General features: G+C 40.8%; 2 protein-coding genes across 2 annotated transcripts; one reads left to right on the forward strand and one right to left on the reverse strand.

Moving 5' to 3' along the window:
• Positions 1–2,446: 2,446 nt before the first annotated feature.
• LOC136713200 (small nuclear ribonucleoprotein Sm D3) lies at positions 2,447–4,084 on the reverse strand. The gene is made up of 4 exons (XM_066690240.1): positions 3,936–4,084; positions 3,214–3,353; positions 2,897–3,089; positions 2,447–2,700 (listed from the first exon to the last, which is right to left on the reverse strand). Exons 2-4 carry the CDS (start codon positions 3,337–3,339, stop codon positions 2,636–2,638), a joined length of 384 nt encoding a protein of 127 aa, XP_066546337.1. The 5' UTR covers positions 3,340–3,353; positions 3,936–4,084; the 3' UTR covers positions 2,447–2,635.
• A 91-nt stretch (positions 4,085–4,175) lies between these two features.
• gucd1 (guanylyl cyclase domain containing 1) lies at positions 4,176–12,968 on the forward strand. Its single transcript, XM_066690239.1, has 6 exons — positions 4,176–4,638; positions 5,230–5,314; positions 5,899–6,064; positions 6,446–6,537; positions 7,122–7,363; positions 9,980–12,968. The coding sequence occupies exons 1-6, from the start codon at positions 4,632–4,634 to the stop codon at positions 10,069–10,071; spliced, it is 684 nt and encodes a 227-aa protein (XP_066546336.1). The 5' UTR covers positions 4,176–4,631; the 3' UTR covers positions 10,072–12,968.
• The last annotated feature ends 28 nt before the right edge of the window (positions 12,969–12,996 follow it).

Below are 12,996 nucleotides of genomic sequence, written 5' to 3' on the forward strand. Positions count from 1 at the left end.
ATTAAATGGGACACGTTTTTGGATTACTTTCGAGAACCACTGTGACCATGTTATAGTGTCATAGGTAAGGAAAAGCAAAAGCTCTATTTAACTCACTTCATAACCATATATAAAGCAGTATTCAGATTATTATTTTTTCATTCTTTGTACGTAAGTAAAACTGTGTGTGTGTGTGTATATATATATATATATATATATATATATATATATATATATATATATATATATATATATAATTTATATACATTTCGAATTTGACTATACATACATTACATATATATATATATTTTTTAATTAAGCAGCCCAACAACTAGCCGTACCAAAATGATGTCGCTGCTGCCATCATGCGGGTACAACTGGGAACACTGTCCCAATTCCCTTCTCAGTCCAATACCTCGATTGGTCACAGTATTTTATGAAACTCCCCCCCACCTACATTTCTAAAAAAAAAAAACGAAAATGTTCTGCCTGACATTGATTGGAAGAACAAGATTGCTACGACATAAATACTTACCAATAAGGTCAGGGAAGTGTCCTTTCATTGTGGAGAGTCGCGCACAATGGACTTCACTTACTGCTCCCGGGTGCGTTGTTTCCAACACGCAAACGCTGCAATTGCGTGGGGCCTCTGATGCCTGGTAGCAGTGTGACATTACAAGCTGTATTCTCACAGGAAAAAAATATTGATTTTCAATGTTGTATTTTTATGTATTTAATGGAGCGGTTCAGAAGCCTCCCAATTTAGTGCATTGGTGGCTCCCTGCACTCCTGTGTGCGAGATCTGGGTCCTGATAGCCTTCTACACAGTGCAGTGCAGTGTGGTCGAGACAGCGGTAGGTGAGGGTCAATTGTCTTGAACTGTATGTGTGCCGGTATAGGGAGCCAGTGGAGGGAGCGGAGCGGAGCAGTGGAAGAAGAGGAAGATGGAGAAAGTGTCGTAGATTGCAAGGAGATTAAGATGGAGAGGTCAGCAGAGGGTGAAGAAGAAGAGGAGGTCAGATTTGAAGAGGTTGAGCTTGAGGTGGTGTGAGTGCATCCAGGCAGAAATAGCAGACAAGCAGGAAGAGATGCGAGAGGGGATGAGGGTGTCGGATGATATGTCCAACAGTGGTGAAGACTCTCTAAATGTAGATGTAATGTTATAATACAATTGTACTAAAGCCCCTTCCTGTTGTCAGAGCTGAGATTGGAGCCGATGCTCTTGTAGTCTGTAGACTGAAGAGCCGCCAGACCCGCAGCGCCACCGCAGTGTCAGACCCGGAGCTCAGAGCCGGGCTGTTCAAGGGGCCATGTGGAATAAAGGCATGAAACAGTCTCCAAAAATGATTATTTTAACACAAGAATATGAAGTACATAATAATGCGAGCTCTCCATATGTTAAAATAAAAAGCTATTAATATTCACCCCACAGAATGTTTCTACTTATAGAATAACCTGAGGCAATATGGATTTTCGGTGGAGTCCCTCTTTAAAGACACTGAATTTAATTCCAATGAAGATCGCTCACCTCCAATCTATCCATTTTCTAAACAGTTCATTGTAATAAACTACACAGGGGTGTTCTGGTAAATTCTAGAATACAGATAATTCACTTCCAGACCCTCAAGGATCCAAGTTCCCTGAAGTGACCTACATAATTCATCCACATCCTTTGAAAATCGGCAACCAGGGTGACCCATTAAAATAAATGGATAGGGACTCTGGAGCACTACTGTTAAGAGACCATTGCACTGAAGAACAGAGGTTCCCAATCCTGGCACCTGCAGACCCCATGTTTCTGCCATTATTATTTTTTTAGCTACTTACCAGAATGAGCTACCAGACACCACTGGGATAAGAACTTCCATTAAGAGAATAAGCAAGATCTCAGTTGGAATGACAAACCGCAGATACAAGGTGTCCTCCCGGGGGTTTGGGAACCACTGCTATACACTACATGAGCAAAAACAAGCCTAACCTTACTAGAAACTGAATGTACCACATGTCAAGTGCTATAGTAAGAATTATTAAACCCCATGGTCACCAACAAGTGGTGAAATACTGCAAGGACCATTACACCAGTCATACAAAAAAATTGCCATATGAGAGAGTCTTAAATTGAAAGCCATTAACTTATGTAGAATGAATTGGAATAGCAAAACTGGAAAAGCACAGATGGCATTGGTTTTTGTTTCAAAAGGAAGTGGCACAATATTTTTCCAACCATGCATCATAATGAATGCAGAAGTTAAGGTCAAAATGTAAAGTATTTCATACATCAAAACAATGCTCACTATGTTGGTCCCAATACATACATTTTGAGTAATTGGCAAGGAGTTGGGGGGGAGGTTAAGTTTTTGATGCTTTGGTTTCATGTCCTTTGTTTAAGACATTTCTGCTGCAAAGAGTGTCAAAGGAATACTCATGGAGGAAAGAATCTATATAAATAAAGGGAGTTAGGCAAATGTTGGGTAATCACCCCCATTTTATTTTGACCGCTTTAAAAGACAGGGACAAACCATGTTAGAAAACAATTATCAAAAATTACATGTCCAGCCTCATCCTCCTATATGAGGACATACACCCTGACATGAAGATCCCCAAGAGCAAAATAAAAACTGTACAATAAGAAAAATCACAAAATGAGTGTTGAAAATCATCGTCTCTTCTGGAAAATATTTCCTCTTCCCATCCCACCACGGCCTCGACCTCGCGCAGCCACTGAAGAAAAGAAATATAAAGTCAGATGAAAGCAGAAAGTACCTTTTAGAGAACTTACTGACTCGGGAAATAGTTTGACAATCTAATTACGAATCAAAAAATATTCAAAACTCTTCAAACGGGATTATCGCTGGACAGCAATGCTCCACTGCTCTGAACAGCTGTACGCTGAAATGGAGCCAGACTTGCGACCTACCTTGGGCTTTGAGAATGGCGGCTTTCCCTCTCCCAGCTCCAGAGCCCTGGTTTTTGTTTTTCATGCTCTTCAACATGGGCGCATTCTTCAACATGTCCGGCAATATAAGGAACCTGATCTTGCTCCCACGGATGTAGACCTGTTCCAGCTGAGCCACACGGCCATCTCTGTAGGTCACCGTGATATTAGACATCTGGAAGAGAAGGGATCCCACAAGTGATGAGTGGTGTAAAAACACAATGGGCATTTCCGTGCTAAAACCGTCTTAAAATACTGCATACATGATCAACTAAGGGTCTCGGAAAAGAAAAGTTTACCTGGCAATTCATGTTGTCCTCTGCCTCTATGAGTTTTCCTCGGTACACTTCTCCGGTGTTGGTTTCACAGGTAACAATGTGACCCTCCGCCTCATGGAGGACTTTAATAGGCACGCCGATGGACATCTTCACTGCAGTTTCTGCAAAATCATCAAGAACATTAGCAACTTGTGTAGAACTGCGACACTTGCACGGCATTATCCATTGACCCAAAAACGAGAAGATGCATCTAAACAAGTCACTGGCTTTTTCACGTTTGCAAAGAAAATGTAACAGTTCAGGTATACACACACAGTAAAGGAAGGCGTACAAACCTTTCGTTGGATAACATGATCGAAATAAACCCAAGCAGACCAGTGCAATACAGTACACACATGCCCGCCCCCAACCTGACCGGATTTAGCGTACAGAGCGTCATAACGCAAATGAACAGGTTTGCGTTGACACGGCCTTTACATCTCGCCCTGTTAAACACCATCGCATAATTAAACACGAAGATTAAGGATTGAACAAGCCCACACGGTTCAATATAACGGATGCTTATTCAAAGAAGTGGAGGGAAAAACGGCAAGTTAGCTGGTTAAATTAATGGCTGAAAACGAGCACACAACCCCATTCATCGCCTACATGCTTTAATCGAATACTTTTATTATCCGAGATTGCGTACTAGTGCTCAAATGGGCACCTGAAACAGTAGTATTTTAATCATTTTAAACACGTACCTTTCCCAACGTAGATATGAATTCTGTGTAATTTATCTCCGGTCCTAGTCCTCCCGGCTTAAACTGAACAACAGCGTGCAGGAAAAGTCCGCCTCGGCAACCGACTTTGTACGTTTCCGACGCCCCACAATGCAACGCGCTACAGGAAGTCACGCAATGGTTCCGGGTTGCACAGCGCGTCGTCATATTGTGATGCATTATGGGAGTTGTTGGTTATTAAACCAAATAAGATCAAGGAGAATCAAAAGACTTTTACACGAACCCGATTAGCCTTCGTTCCACTTGTCGTATCCATACATAGTAAAGCACAACGCAAATCGTTAGTCTGAAAGGATATGGATTGGAAATGCAGGCTACAATATAAGTGACGACAAGATCATATTATTGCCTGTTACTTGCTTTACGTGTGATTTAAAACCATAATCAAAGAACCTGGGTAGGGGGCAGTGTAGGCGAAACGAGTGTTTTTTTTTTTTTAACAAAAATCGAAAGAGGAAGTTGCGCATCTCACCGGGAGCCCGACGGCAGTCGAGAGCAGCCCTAGCAGGCGACCGAAATAAGGTCGTGACTATGGATCTAAACATTGTCGCACAACAGACAGGACGGAGCCCGTAGTAAAACCAGTGTTTCCCCTTAAAGCACGAAGTTTGTAGGAACCTTACAGGATTGATCAGAATTGGAAAAATACAGCACAGAATGACAGGTAAGCTAAAGTATACCGGCTCCACATCTCTCCTGAACTCTGTTGTTAGTGACGTACTTGTCAGCGTTCCTCACTGTGCTGCTGAATGCCACTAGAAATCATCATGTGTAAAGGTTAATAAACAGCAATTATATAACTGGCAATGGCTGCATATTACTAATTTAATTATTTACTACACGCAGTTGTTTCAAATAAAGCAACATTGATTAGTTTGATTCATGTGCACAAGTTGGGCTGTGCTGTGAGACGGAATCGAATAACCTTGTTCGATTCGAATGCTACACCCTAATTGCATCTCGGGAAGGTTCCCTTTAAATGACCGTATTTACCTGTTCTGGGCTCTACAGTGAAACAGGTGACCGAGAACGAATGCTTGTCGGTGGATGGCAAGTTTGTGTGTGTGCACCAGTGTGTGCATCTGCTACTGAAGTTTGAAAAAGAAAAACAAGAAAATCCCTCATGATCAGACAGAAGTTCAGAGGTTCTTGCAAAAATGATATTGACAATGCCACAATTCTGCATTACATTACACACGATTGTAGTCAAATACCACATATTTTTTTCCGTTCTCTCTGTTTTTTTAAATCGTAGATGATGCTGTTCAACTAAAAGTACCTGTCATTCGGCAGCTGTATCACTGGGACTGTGGACTGGCCTGCTCTAGGATGGTTCTCAAGTAAGTGAAACAGTAGCCGTTCACCTGAGGTATACATGTGTGTCCATAGCTTCAACCTATGTGTACTGCACTATACTTAGTGTTAATGTACTGTTTTGTAGTGAGTTGTTCATAAAGAGTAGATTAAAATTTAAAATGAAACTCAGATTCCGTTTTCTACCTGAGCATTTGGCCTCAAGGATGATTTGCATTACTAACAAATTCCTGAGCAAATATCTTGTATCTGCATTGCATGTATGTGAAAACTACACAGCTGCAAAGTCTGTCAATCAAATCAGAGCTTCCAACATTCCCCCTGCTAAACTTTTGATCAGTTTATTTTATTGAAACTGTGCTAGTTAGGATCATGCATGCATGAATTGTAGACCATTTTGTTTATTTAATTATCAAACACGTTTCCAGAAGGACGGTACCCGAAGCAGAAGTTAATAACCGTTCATGTTTCACTTTACAGTAACCTTCACAATATGGGAAAGCTTTCTTGAGTGAAAGTGATGTCCTGTAGTTGATCTGTAAATTAATTCATCACATAGGACAGCAAATAAGGTTACTTTGTTTAGATGGCCCTGATGTCTGTTGGGTAGGTATCTCCATCCAGTGAGTGAAGAGGAGTTTCAGAATGCCTGCTGGGAGCTGAAGCTGACGGAGAGTGTGTGGACTATTGACCTGGCCTACCTCATGAGCCACCTGGGAGTGAGGCACCGATTCTGCACCCAGACCCTTGGAGTGGACAAGGGCTATAGAAACCAGGTAGGCTGACACCCCCTCTGAGCTGATAGTGTGCAGAGCTTGTGTGAGCCTCTGTCAATCCAAGGAGAGCAGGCAAATGGGCTATTTTAGGCATTTCCTCCAAACAAAGTTTAGCCATTTCCCTCATTTTATCAAGGAAGCAGAACAGAGAGTTCTAAACTCGGATTGAAACATATGTTAGAAATCTTAATTCTCCAATTTGTGAACAATATGTCAACTTTAATCTGTGACTGTTTATATATATATATATATATATACATTTTACTGATTTAAGTAGTTTCCTGTTCTTTACCAGCAGCTCTCTGAAGGCATAGATTAACACTTTTGTTTTGTCCATACGAATTAAGGAACTGACATCTTATTTTTTCTCTGCATTCTTAGTCATTTTACAAAAAGCATTTTGATACCGAAGAGGACCGAGTGAACGAGCTTTTTAACAAGGCGGAGAGCAACGGAGTAGTGGTGAATAAATGGTATGACATTCTGAATTATTATTTTTTTCTCCCCATTATATTCTCTTTGGTGGCTTTCAGCAAAACAAACTCAAATTCTCATTAACCTCTTGGCATGCCAATACCCTGTTTCCACTACCACTTTCAAGCAGCACGAGTTCCAACTTAAGTAGCACAATTTAGACAGCATTTATTTTTTTCCCCCTTGAAGTACATAGATTGGCAGCCCAATGCAATCCAGTCTGCTTTTTATGTCAGCCCAGAAATCTATGATGTGGAAATAAGGTACTCCCAATTAGATGAGAGAAAGGTGGGTACTGTTTTGTGTCTGCATGCAGAGTTGAGGAGCACCAAAGAGGACAAATCTCAGGCACATTTTGGAAAGATGATAAAGATTAGGAACAATTAAACAGAAGAATGGGATGGTATCAAAGTCTACAGTCTATAGAAGTGGACAAAATCATATTCTGTCTAGACCAATGAAGCCAATAGTGCATATAATTAAGACATTAAATCAGATGATACCAGCTAAACATCATAATAAGCAAATTCTTTCATCTTGGTAATTCAGTGTCTAACAGAAGTGTGCTTTGATCTTTCTGCAGCTCCGTGACAATGCAGGAGATCCAGAATCATCTGGCTGAAGGCCATGTGGCGATCGTGCTGGTGAACGCAGTGCTCCTGGTCTGTGAACACTGCTCCACCCCGGTTAAGTACTGCTGTTTCCTGCCTGTGGGCCAAAAGTGCTTCTGCAGGAAGCCGGACTACCAGGGCCATTTTGTGGTAGTGTGTGGATTCAGCAACACCACCGACTCCATCTTCTACAACAACCCTGCCTACTCTGACCGTGAGTGTCCTCAGGTTCAACACATTTGAGTAACAAAATTACATTATTGGGAGTTACGTACCAGGGCCAGATTAATCAAGGCGTTATTTGTACTGTACTTTTTCAGAAAGTGCCTGTTTGATTTGACCAATGACAAGCAGAGTTCAATTTGAAAAATCCAGATAGTGTCGGTGTTTGCAGCTTAAAACTAAGGTATGCAATCCTGAGAGGCCAGCAGTTAGCAGCTTGTTTTGAAAGCATAGAGCCCGCCCTCGCTTCAGAGACATCTCCAAAGCCACGCCCCCTCCATCACACATGCGCACACACACAGAGCAGAGTCTCAGCGCCAGGAGGAGAGACGTGTGGGTGGAATCTTTCGTAACAGTTTCAGATTACCGCATGTCTCATTCACAGGTTAGACATTACAATAATAACTAACATAAACATCTTATTTACAGTTATTATGTTTTAAAAAAATAGTAGCTGCGGCTCGCCTTCCATTCTCGCACTCGCTCTGCACAGTCAAGGTTCCCGCGCTGATGACACGTGATTGTCTGCGCGAACAAGTTGCATGGCGGTATGCAAATATAGATTGACAGACAGGAAGGACATCCTATCATTACATTCGGACCGAATGCAATGATTGGTCGATCCTTTTTTAGTCCTGTCCCTTCCACAGAATATATATATATACAGTGAGGGAAAAAAGTATTTGATCCCCTGCTGATTTTGTACGTTTGCCCACAGACAAGGAAATGATCAGTCTATAATTTTAATGGTAGGTGTATTTTAACAGTGAGAGACAGAATAACAACAAAAAAATCCAGAAAAACGCATTTCAAAAAAGTTATAAATTGATTTGCATGTTAATGAGGGAAATAAGTATTTGACCCCTTCGACTTAGTACTTGGTGGCAAAACCTTTGTTGGCAATCACAGAGGTCAGACGTTTCTTGTAGTTGGCCACCAGGTTTGCACACATCTCAGGAGGGATTTTGTCCCACTCCTCTTTGCAGATCCTCTACAAGTCATTAAGGTTTCGAGGCTGACGTTTGGCAACTCGAACCTTCAGCTCCCTCCACAGATTTTCTATGGGATTAAGGTCTGGAGACTGGCTAGGCCACTCCAGGACCTTAATGTGCTTCTTCTTGAGCCACTCCTTTGTTGCCTTGGCTGTGTGTTTTGGGTCATTGTCATGCTGGAATACCCATCCACGACCCATTTTCAATGCCCTGGCTGAGGGAAGGAGGTTCTCACCCAAGACTTGACAGTACATGGCCCCGTCCATCATCCCTTTGATGCGATGCAGTTGTCCTGTCCCCTTAGCAGAAAAACACCCCCAAAGCATAATGTTTCCACCTCCATGTTTGACGGTGGGGATGGTGTTCTTGGGGCGAGTTGAGTTGATGCCAAAGAGCTCGATTTTGGTCTCATCTGACCACAACACTTTCACCCAGTTCTCCTCTGAATCATTCAGATGTTCATTGGCAAACTTCAGACGGGCCTGTACATGTGCTTTCTTGAGCAGGGGGACCTTGCGGGCGCTGCAGGATTTCAGTCCTTCACGGCGTAGTGTGTTACCAATTGTTTTCTTGGTGACTATGGTCCCAGCTGCCTTGAGATCATTAACAAGATCCTCCCGTGTAGTTTTGGGCTGATTCCTCACCGTTCTCATGATCATTGAAACTCCACGAGGTGAGATCTTGCATAGAGCCCCAGACTGAGGGAGACTGACAGTTATTTTGTGTTTCTTCTATTTGCGAATAATCGCACCAACTGTTGTCACCTTCTCACCAAGATGCTTGGCGATGGTCTTGTAGCCCATTCCAGCCTTGTGTAGGTCTACAATCTTGTCCCTGACATCCTTAGACAGCTCTTTGGTCTTGGCCATGGTGGAGAGTTTGGAATCTGATTGATTGATTGCTTCTGTGGACAGGTGTCTTTATACAGGTAACGAGCTGAGATTAGGAGCACTCCCTTTAAGAGAGTGCTCCTAATCTCAGCTCGTTACCTGTATAAAAGACACCTGGGAGCCAGAAATCTTGCTGATTGATAGGGGATCAAATACTTATTTCCCTCTTTAAAATGTGTTTGAAATGTGTTTTTCTGGATTATTTTGTTGTTATTCTGTCTCTCACTGTTAAAATACACCTACCATTAAAATTATAGACTGATAATTTCTTTGTCAATGGGCAAACGTACAAAATCAGCAGGGGATCAAATACTTTTTTCCCTCACTGTATATACATTTAGACCACTTAAATTATTGATTGCTATCAGGATGTGAAGAGACTTTCAACCAGTATAACAAAAAATGTTTCTGGAAAAGATTGCATACCCTACCTTTAATGTTCAATTCCCAATATTTCCTAAGCTTTCCAAACATTGTTTAGATGCATTTATAGATGCATCCCATTTTGAAACTATAGCAGAAGCACCACACTATAATCGCTTATATTGAATGTGTATTTTTTGGAAAACGTGCCTAAGAGGCTTCCTACAATGTGAGGAGAAATGTGATCAGCAAGATACTTTTGGTTGTGAGAGCGAGCGCCATTGAATATCTGCAAAGTTCTGGAATGTGAAAACTGTAACATGATTGTTTTCAGGAATGAAAATGTCTTTCTGTACCCCATAGGAGTGTGTTGCACCAGCATTAGTAATTTCGAGGAGGCGCGGATGAGCTATGGGACAGATGAAGACATTCTTTTTGTCTACAAGGAGAGCTGATAGCGGCAAGTGACCGACACACAAGAGCACTACACACTCACTGTGGCCGCTTTAGTGTTCGTCTGCAGTCCTGGACATCAAGAGATACGTAGCATCCATCTTTACGTTGGTGTAGCATGGTGTCTTCAGACTGTGTTCTCTCCCCCTGTGGACAGATGACTGGTGGCCAGAGAACTCATCACTGTGCGTTTTGTTTCTTCCCCTTTTCTTTTCACACAGCAGAATGTTTCAAAAGCCATGTACTTCAATCCATGTACTGCAGGACAAAATAAGGGATTTTTGTTTGTTTTTGTAAACGGGGGAAAAAAACCCACTAGAATTAGCTTGCCGTCAAATGAGACAGAAGTAGAAAAGGTGGAAGATTTGACGCAAGTTGACGATTTAGTTAGCATCTGTGCAGAATAGAGTAGGACACAGCTGAGTTTAGGAAAATCCCCAAATCTGTGTACAATGCAAGATGTACATACCCTTGCTTTCCATCAGTTTTGGTTAAACCCAAAGGGGTGTGACAAAGCCAGTGTTTAAAGCTAATGTTAGTGATTAAAAGCAGTGTTAACTACAGGCTGCTTCTCTCTCTCTCTCTCTCTAAAAAAAATAAATGTATGTAACTTATATTTTATTCTAGAAATACAAAATTAAACATCCCCTGTGCTATAGTACCAGGCAGTTGTATGAAAATCAGATCAGTGGTCCATGAGAATGGTCTGGAACAGTATTGCTACCAGGACCCGTTTTAAACATTTGTGCACACAGATTATATTCCAAACCCATCAGTTTTTCTAGGCTGAACAGAGTAGTGTTGCTGGGCAGCACAAACAACGTGGTTCTCTTTGTTTTTCTAGAAATTTCCCTCCAAAACATAAAGCAATGTCAGTATTCATAAGCTGGCATTTTCTAATGACAGGCTTCTCCTCACCTCACAGGCCTGTCTACATAATTCAGCTTACAGTTTCCCCCAGTCTTTGGTCTAGTGGAGGAATTTTGGAATCACATGTATATTTGTTATAATTTATAGGAGGTACATCTGCATAGTCTGTCATCGTTGTTATCATTATTAATGAAGTCTTAACTATACCTAGTTATTCAAAAAGGGCTTATTCCTACAGTGATGAATGCTTGATATTATTTATGGGCAAAAGGGTTAGGCCTAGACTAAATCAAAACTTTAAACACATCTGCCAGTTGCAAGTTTCCAGTGCATTGGTAGGTGTCCACTGGGTAGAATAGCATGAGTATTGGGTTTTTACTTTGCAACTGAAGGGTATGTTAAAGGTATGATTTTATCTGGGCCTTATATTATGTTTGTATGCTGCTTTTTTGTTATTGTATTTGTAAAACTCTTCCAAATGTGTGTCTATTATGTATATATGTGTCTTTTACAGGAAGCCCACAGTAGATTGTAGCTTTATGTTGCATTATTGTTCAACTCGGAATTGCTATACCTGTGGAAAAGTAGAGCGTTTCTTTGTGTAATGGCTCGGGTACTGCCCATTTGCTTTTTTATTTAGTCGTTTCTCTAGTTTCTGCTTTGTAACATCATCAAAAAGGGAAAAACTGGTAGCAAAACATATTTCTCCAGATATGTTTACAGTATTTTCACACACACATACACACACACACAATATATATATAGTAAACCACTGCACCATTGAGTAAGAGGCTGACATTCCCATAAATATTCTAAACAGCCTACTAGGATTTACACCACTTCAGCATGGTCAGTATGATGTGCATTAGATTGAATCCTGAATCCAGTTGCTGAATCTTCTAAATGCTTTGGTATTCCAATATTATGTCCATGTCCTTCCTTGTAAACCCTGCTTTCTTTAACCCTCCTCTGTTAATGGTTAGTCTGTATTGCCAAACTGCATTCTCACAATGTTCTAGAACTCCATATGTTTCTCAACATTCAAGTAGATGCAGCTTGGTCTTAGTCCCATACATGAACACATGGATAGTGCACCTCTAATTCACAGCATCACCAGCTGCTATGTAGAGCCTATATATAGCCTGAGCTTCAGCCATTGTTTCCTACAAAATACCTTGCTTTTGTGGTGAATGCAGACAGTACCTCAAACACTATTCTTGCCAGGATGTAGCCTGACCTTGGTCGTATATGTTATATTACATGACTCCTGCAGGGCTTCAGTAGCAGTAAAAGCCTTTGACTGAAATATATACTTTAGTAATAATGGGGGTTTAAAACCAGGTAGGGACAACACTAGGCAAGGCAGGGCAGTAACAAGAAAGACACTTCCAGAAGGTTGAATTTGCGGTTGACAAAACAAACAGACTTGCTTCTGGGTATCTTTGACATTATAAAGTCTCATCAGAGTGGTTTCCTCTTTTGTATAGTCAACTTGAGACTATTTATCTTTAAACAACTGGAAGCCATTATTATTATTATATTACAGAAATGTGGTATTTTTCACATTTTGTGTGGGCTAGATATCTGGGTAAAATACACACTGTAGCCTTACAGGGTGTTAAGAGAGCATTCTATAGGAGGAAAATGTGAATAAATGTTAACTCGCTATTATCATATAGTTAATACCTTGTTTCGTATTTAAAATAGATTTTCGTTAACATAGTAGTTAATTATTCTTTGTACATTATCTGTAAGCTGGTCTTGTTTTATTTATTATGTATTGTGTCTTTGGTAAAGGTATTGCACTATGGTTTTATGACAGCTATAACTCTGTTCACATTTATCAGCGAGATAAATGTATACATTTTATTTTGTGCCGTCGTAATAAAATGACCTTAAAGTTTTTCACAACTCCAGCTTATGTATTTTTGTTATGCACATGGGGGATTTTTTTAATGCTGAGCTTTATTTTTGATGAAATATGATGAAATTACATTTATGTAACAAATAAAGGATTGTACTGTATTAACACTGTTCTCCCTGAGTATTTTTGTACG

Source organism: Amia ocellicauda, chromosome 17 (genome assembly GCF_036373705.1).
Source record: "Amia ocellicauda isolate fAmiCal2 chromosome 17, fAmiCal2.hap1, whole genome shotgun sequence".
Lineage (NCBI taxonomy): Eukaryota > Metazoa > Chordata > Actinopteri > Amiiformes > Amiidae > Amia > Amia ocellicauda.

Excerpts from the sequence above, each read along its gene's own strand:
- LOC136713200 (XM_066690240.1), bottom strand. The coding sequence starts at position 3,339 with ATGTCCATCGGCGTGCCTATTAAAGTCCTCCATGAGGCGGAGGGTCAC. Across the intron at positions 3,090-3,213 it reads AGGACAACATGAATTGCCAG|ATGTCTAATATCACGGTGAC; the intron begins GTAAACTTTTCT and ends CTTCTCTTCCAG. Across the intron at positions 2,701-2,896 it reads CGCCATTCTCAAAGCCCAAG|TGGCTGCGCGAGGTCGAGGC; the intron begins GTAGGTCGCAAG and ends TCTTTTCTTCAG.
- gucd1 (XM_066690239.1), top strand. Across the intron at positions 6,065-6,445 it reads ACAAGGGCTATAGAAACCAG|TCATTTTACAAAAAGCATTT; the intron begins GTAGGCTGACAC and ends CTGCATTCTTAG. Across the intron at positions 7,364-9,979 it reads CAACCCTGCCTACTCTGACC|GAGTGTGTTGCACCAGCATT; the intron begins GTGAGTGTCCTC and ends TGTACCCCATAG.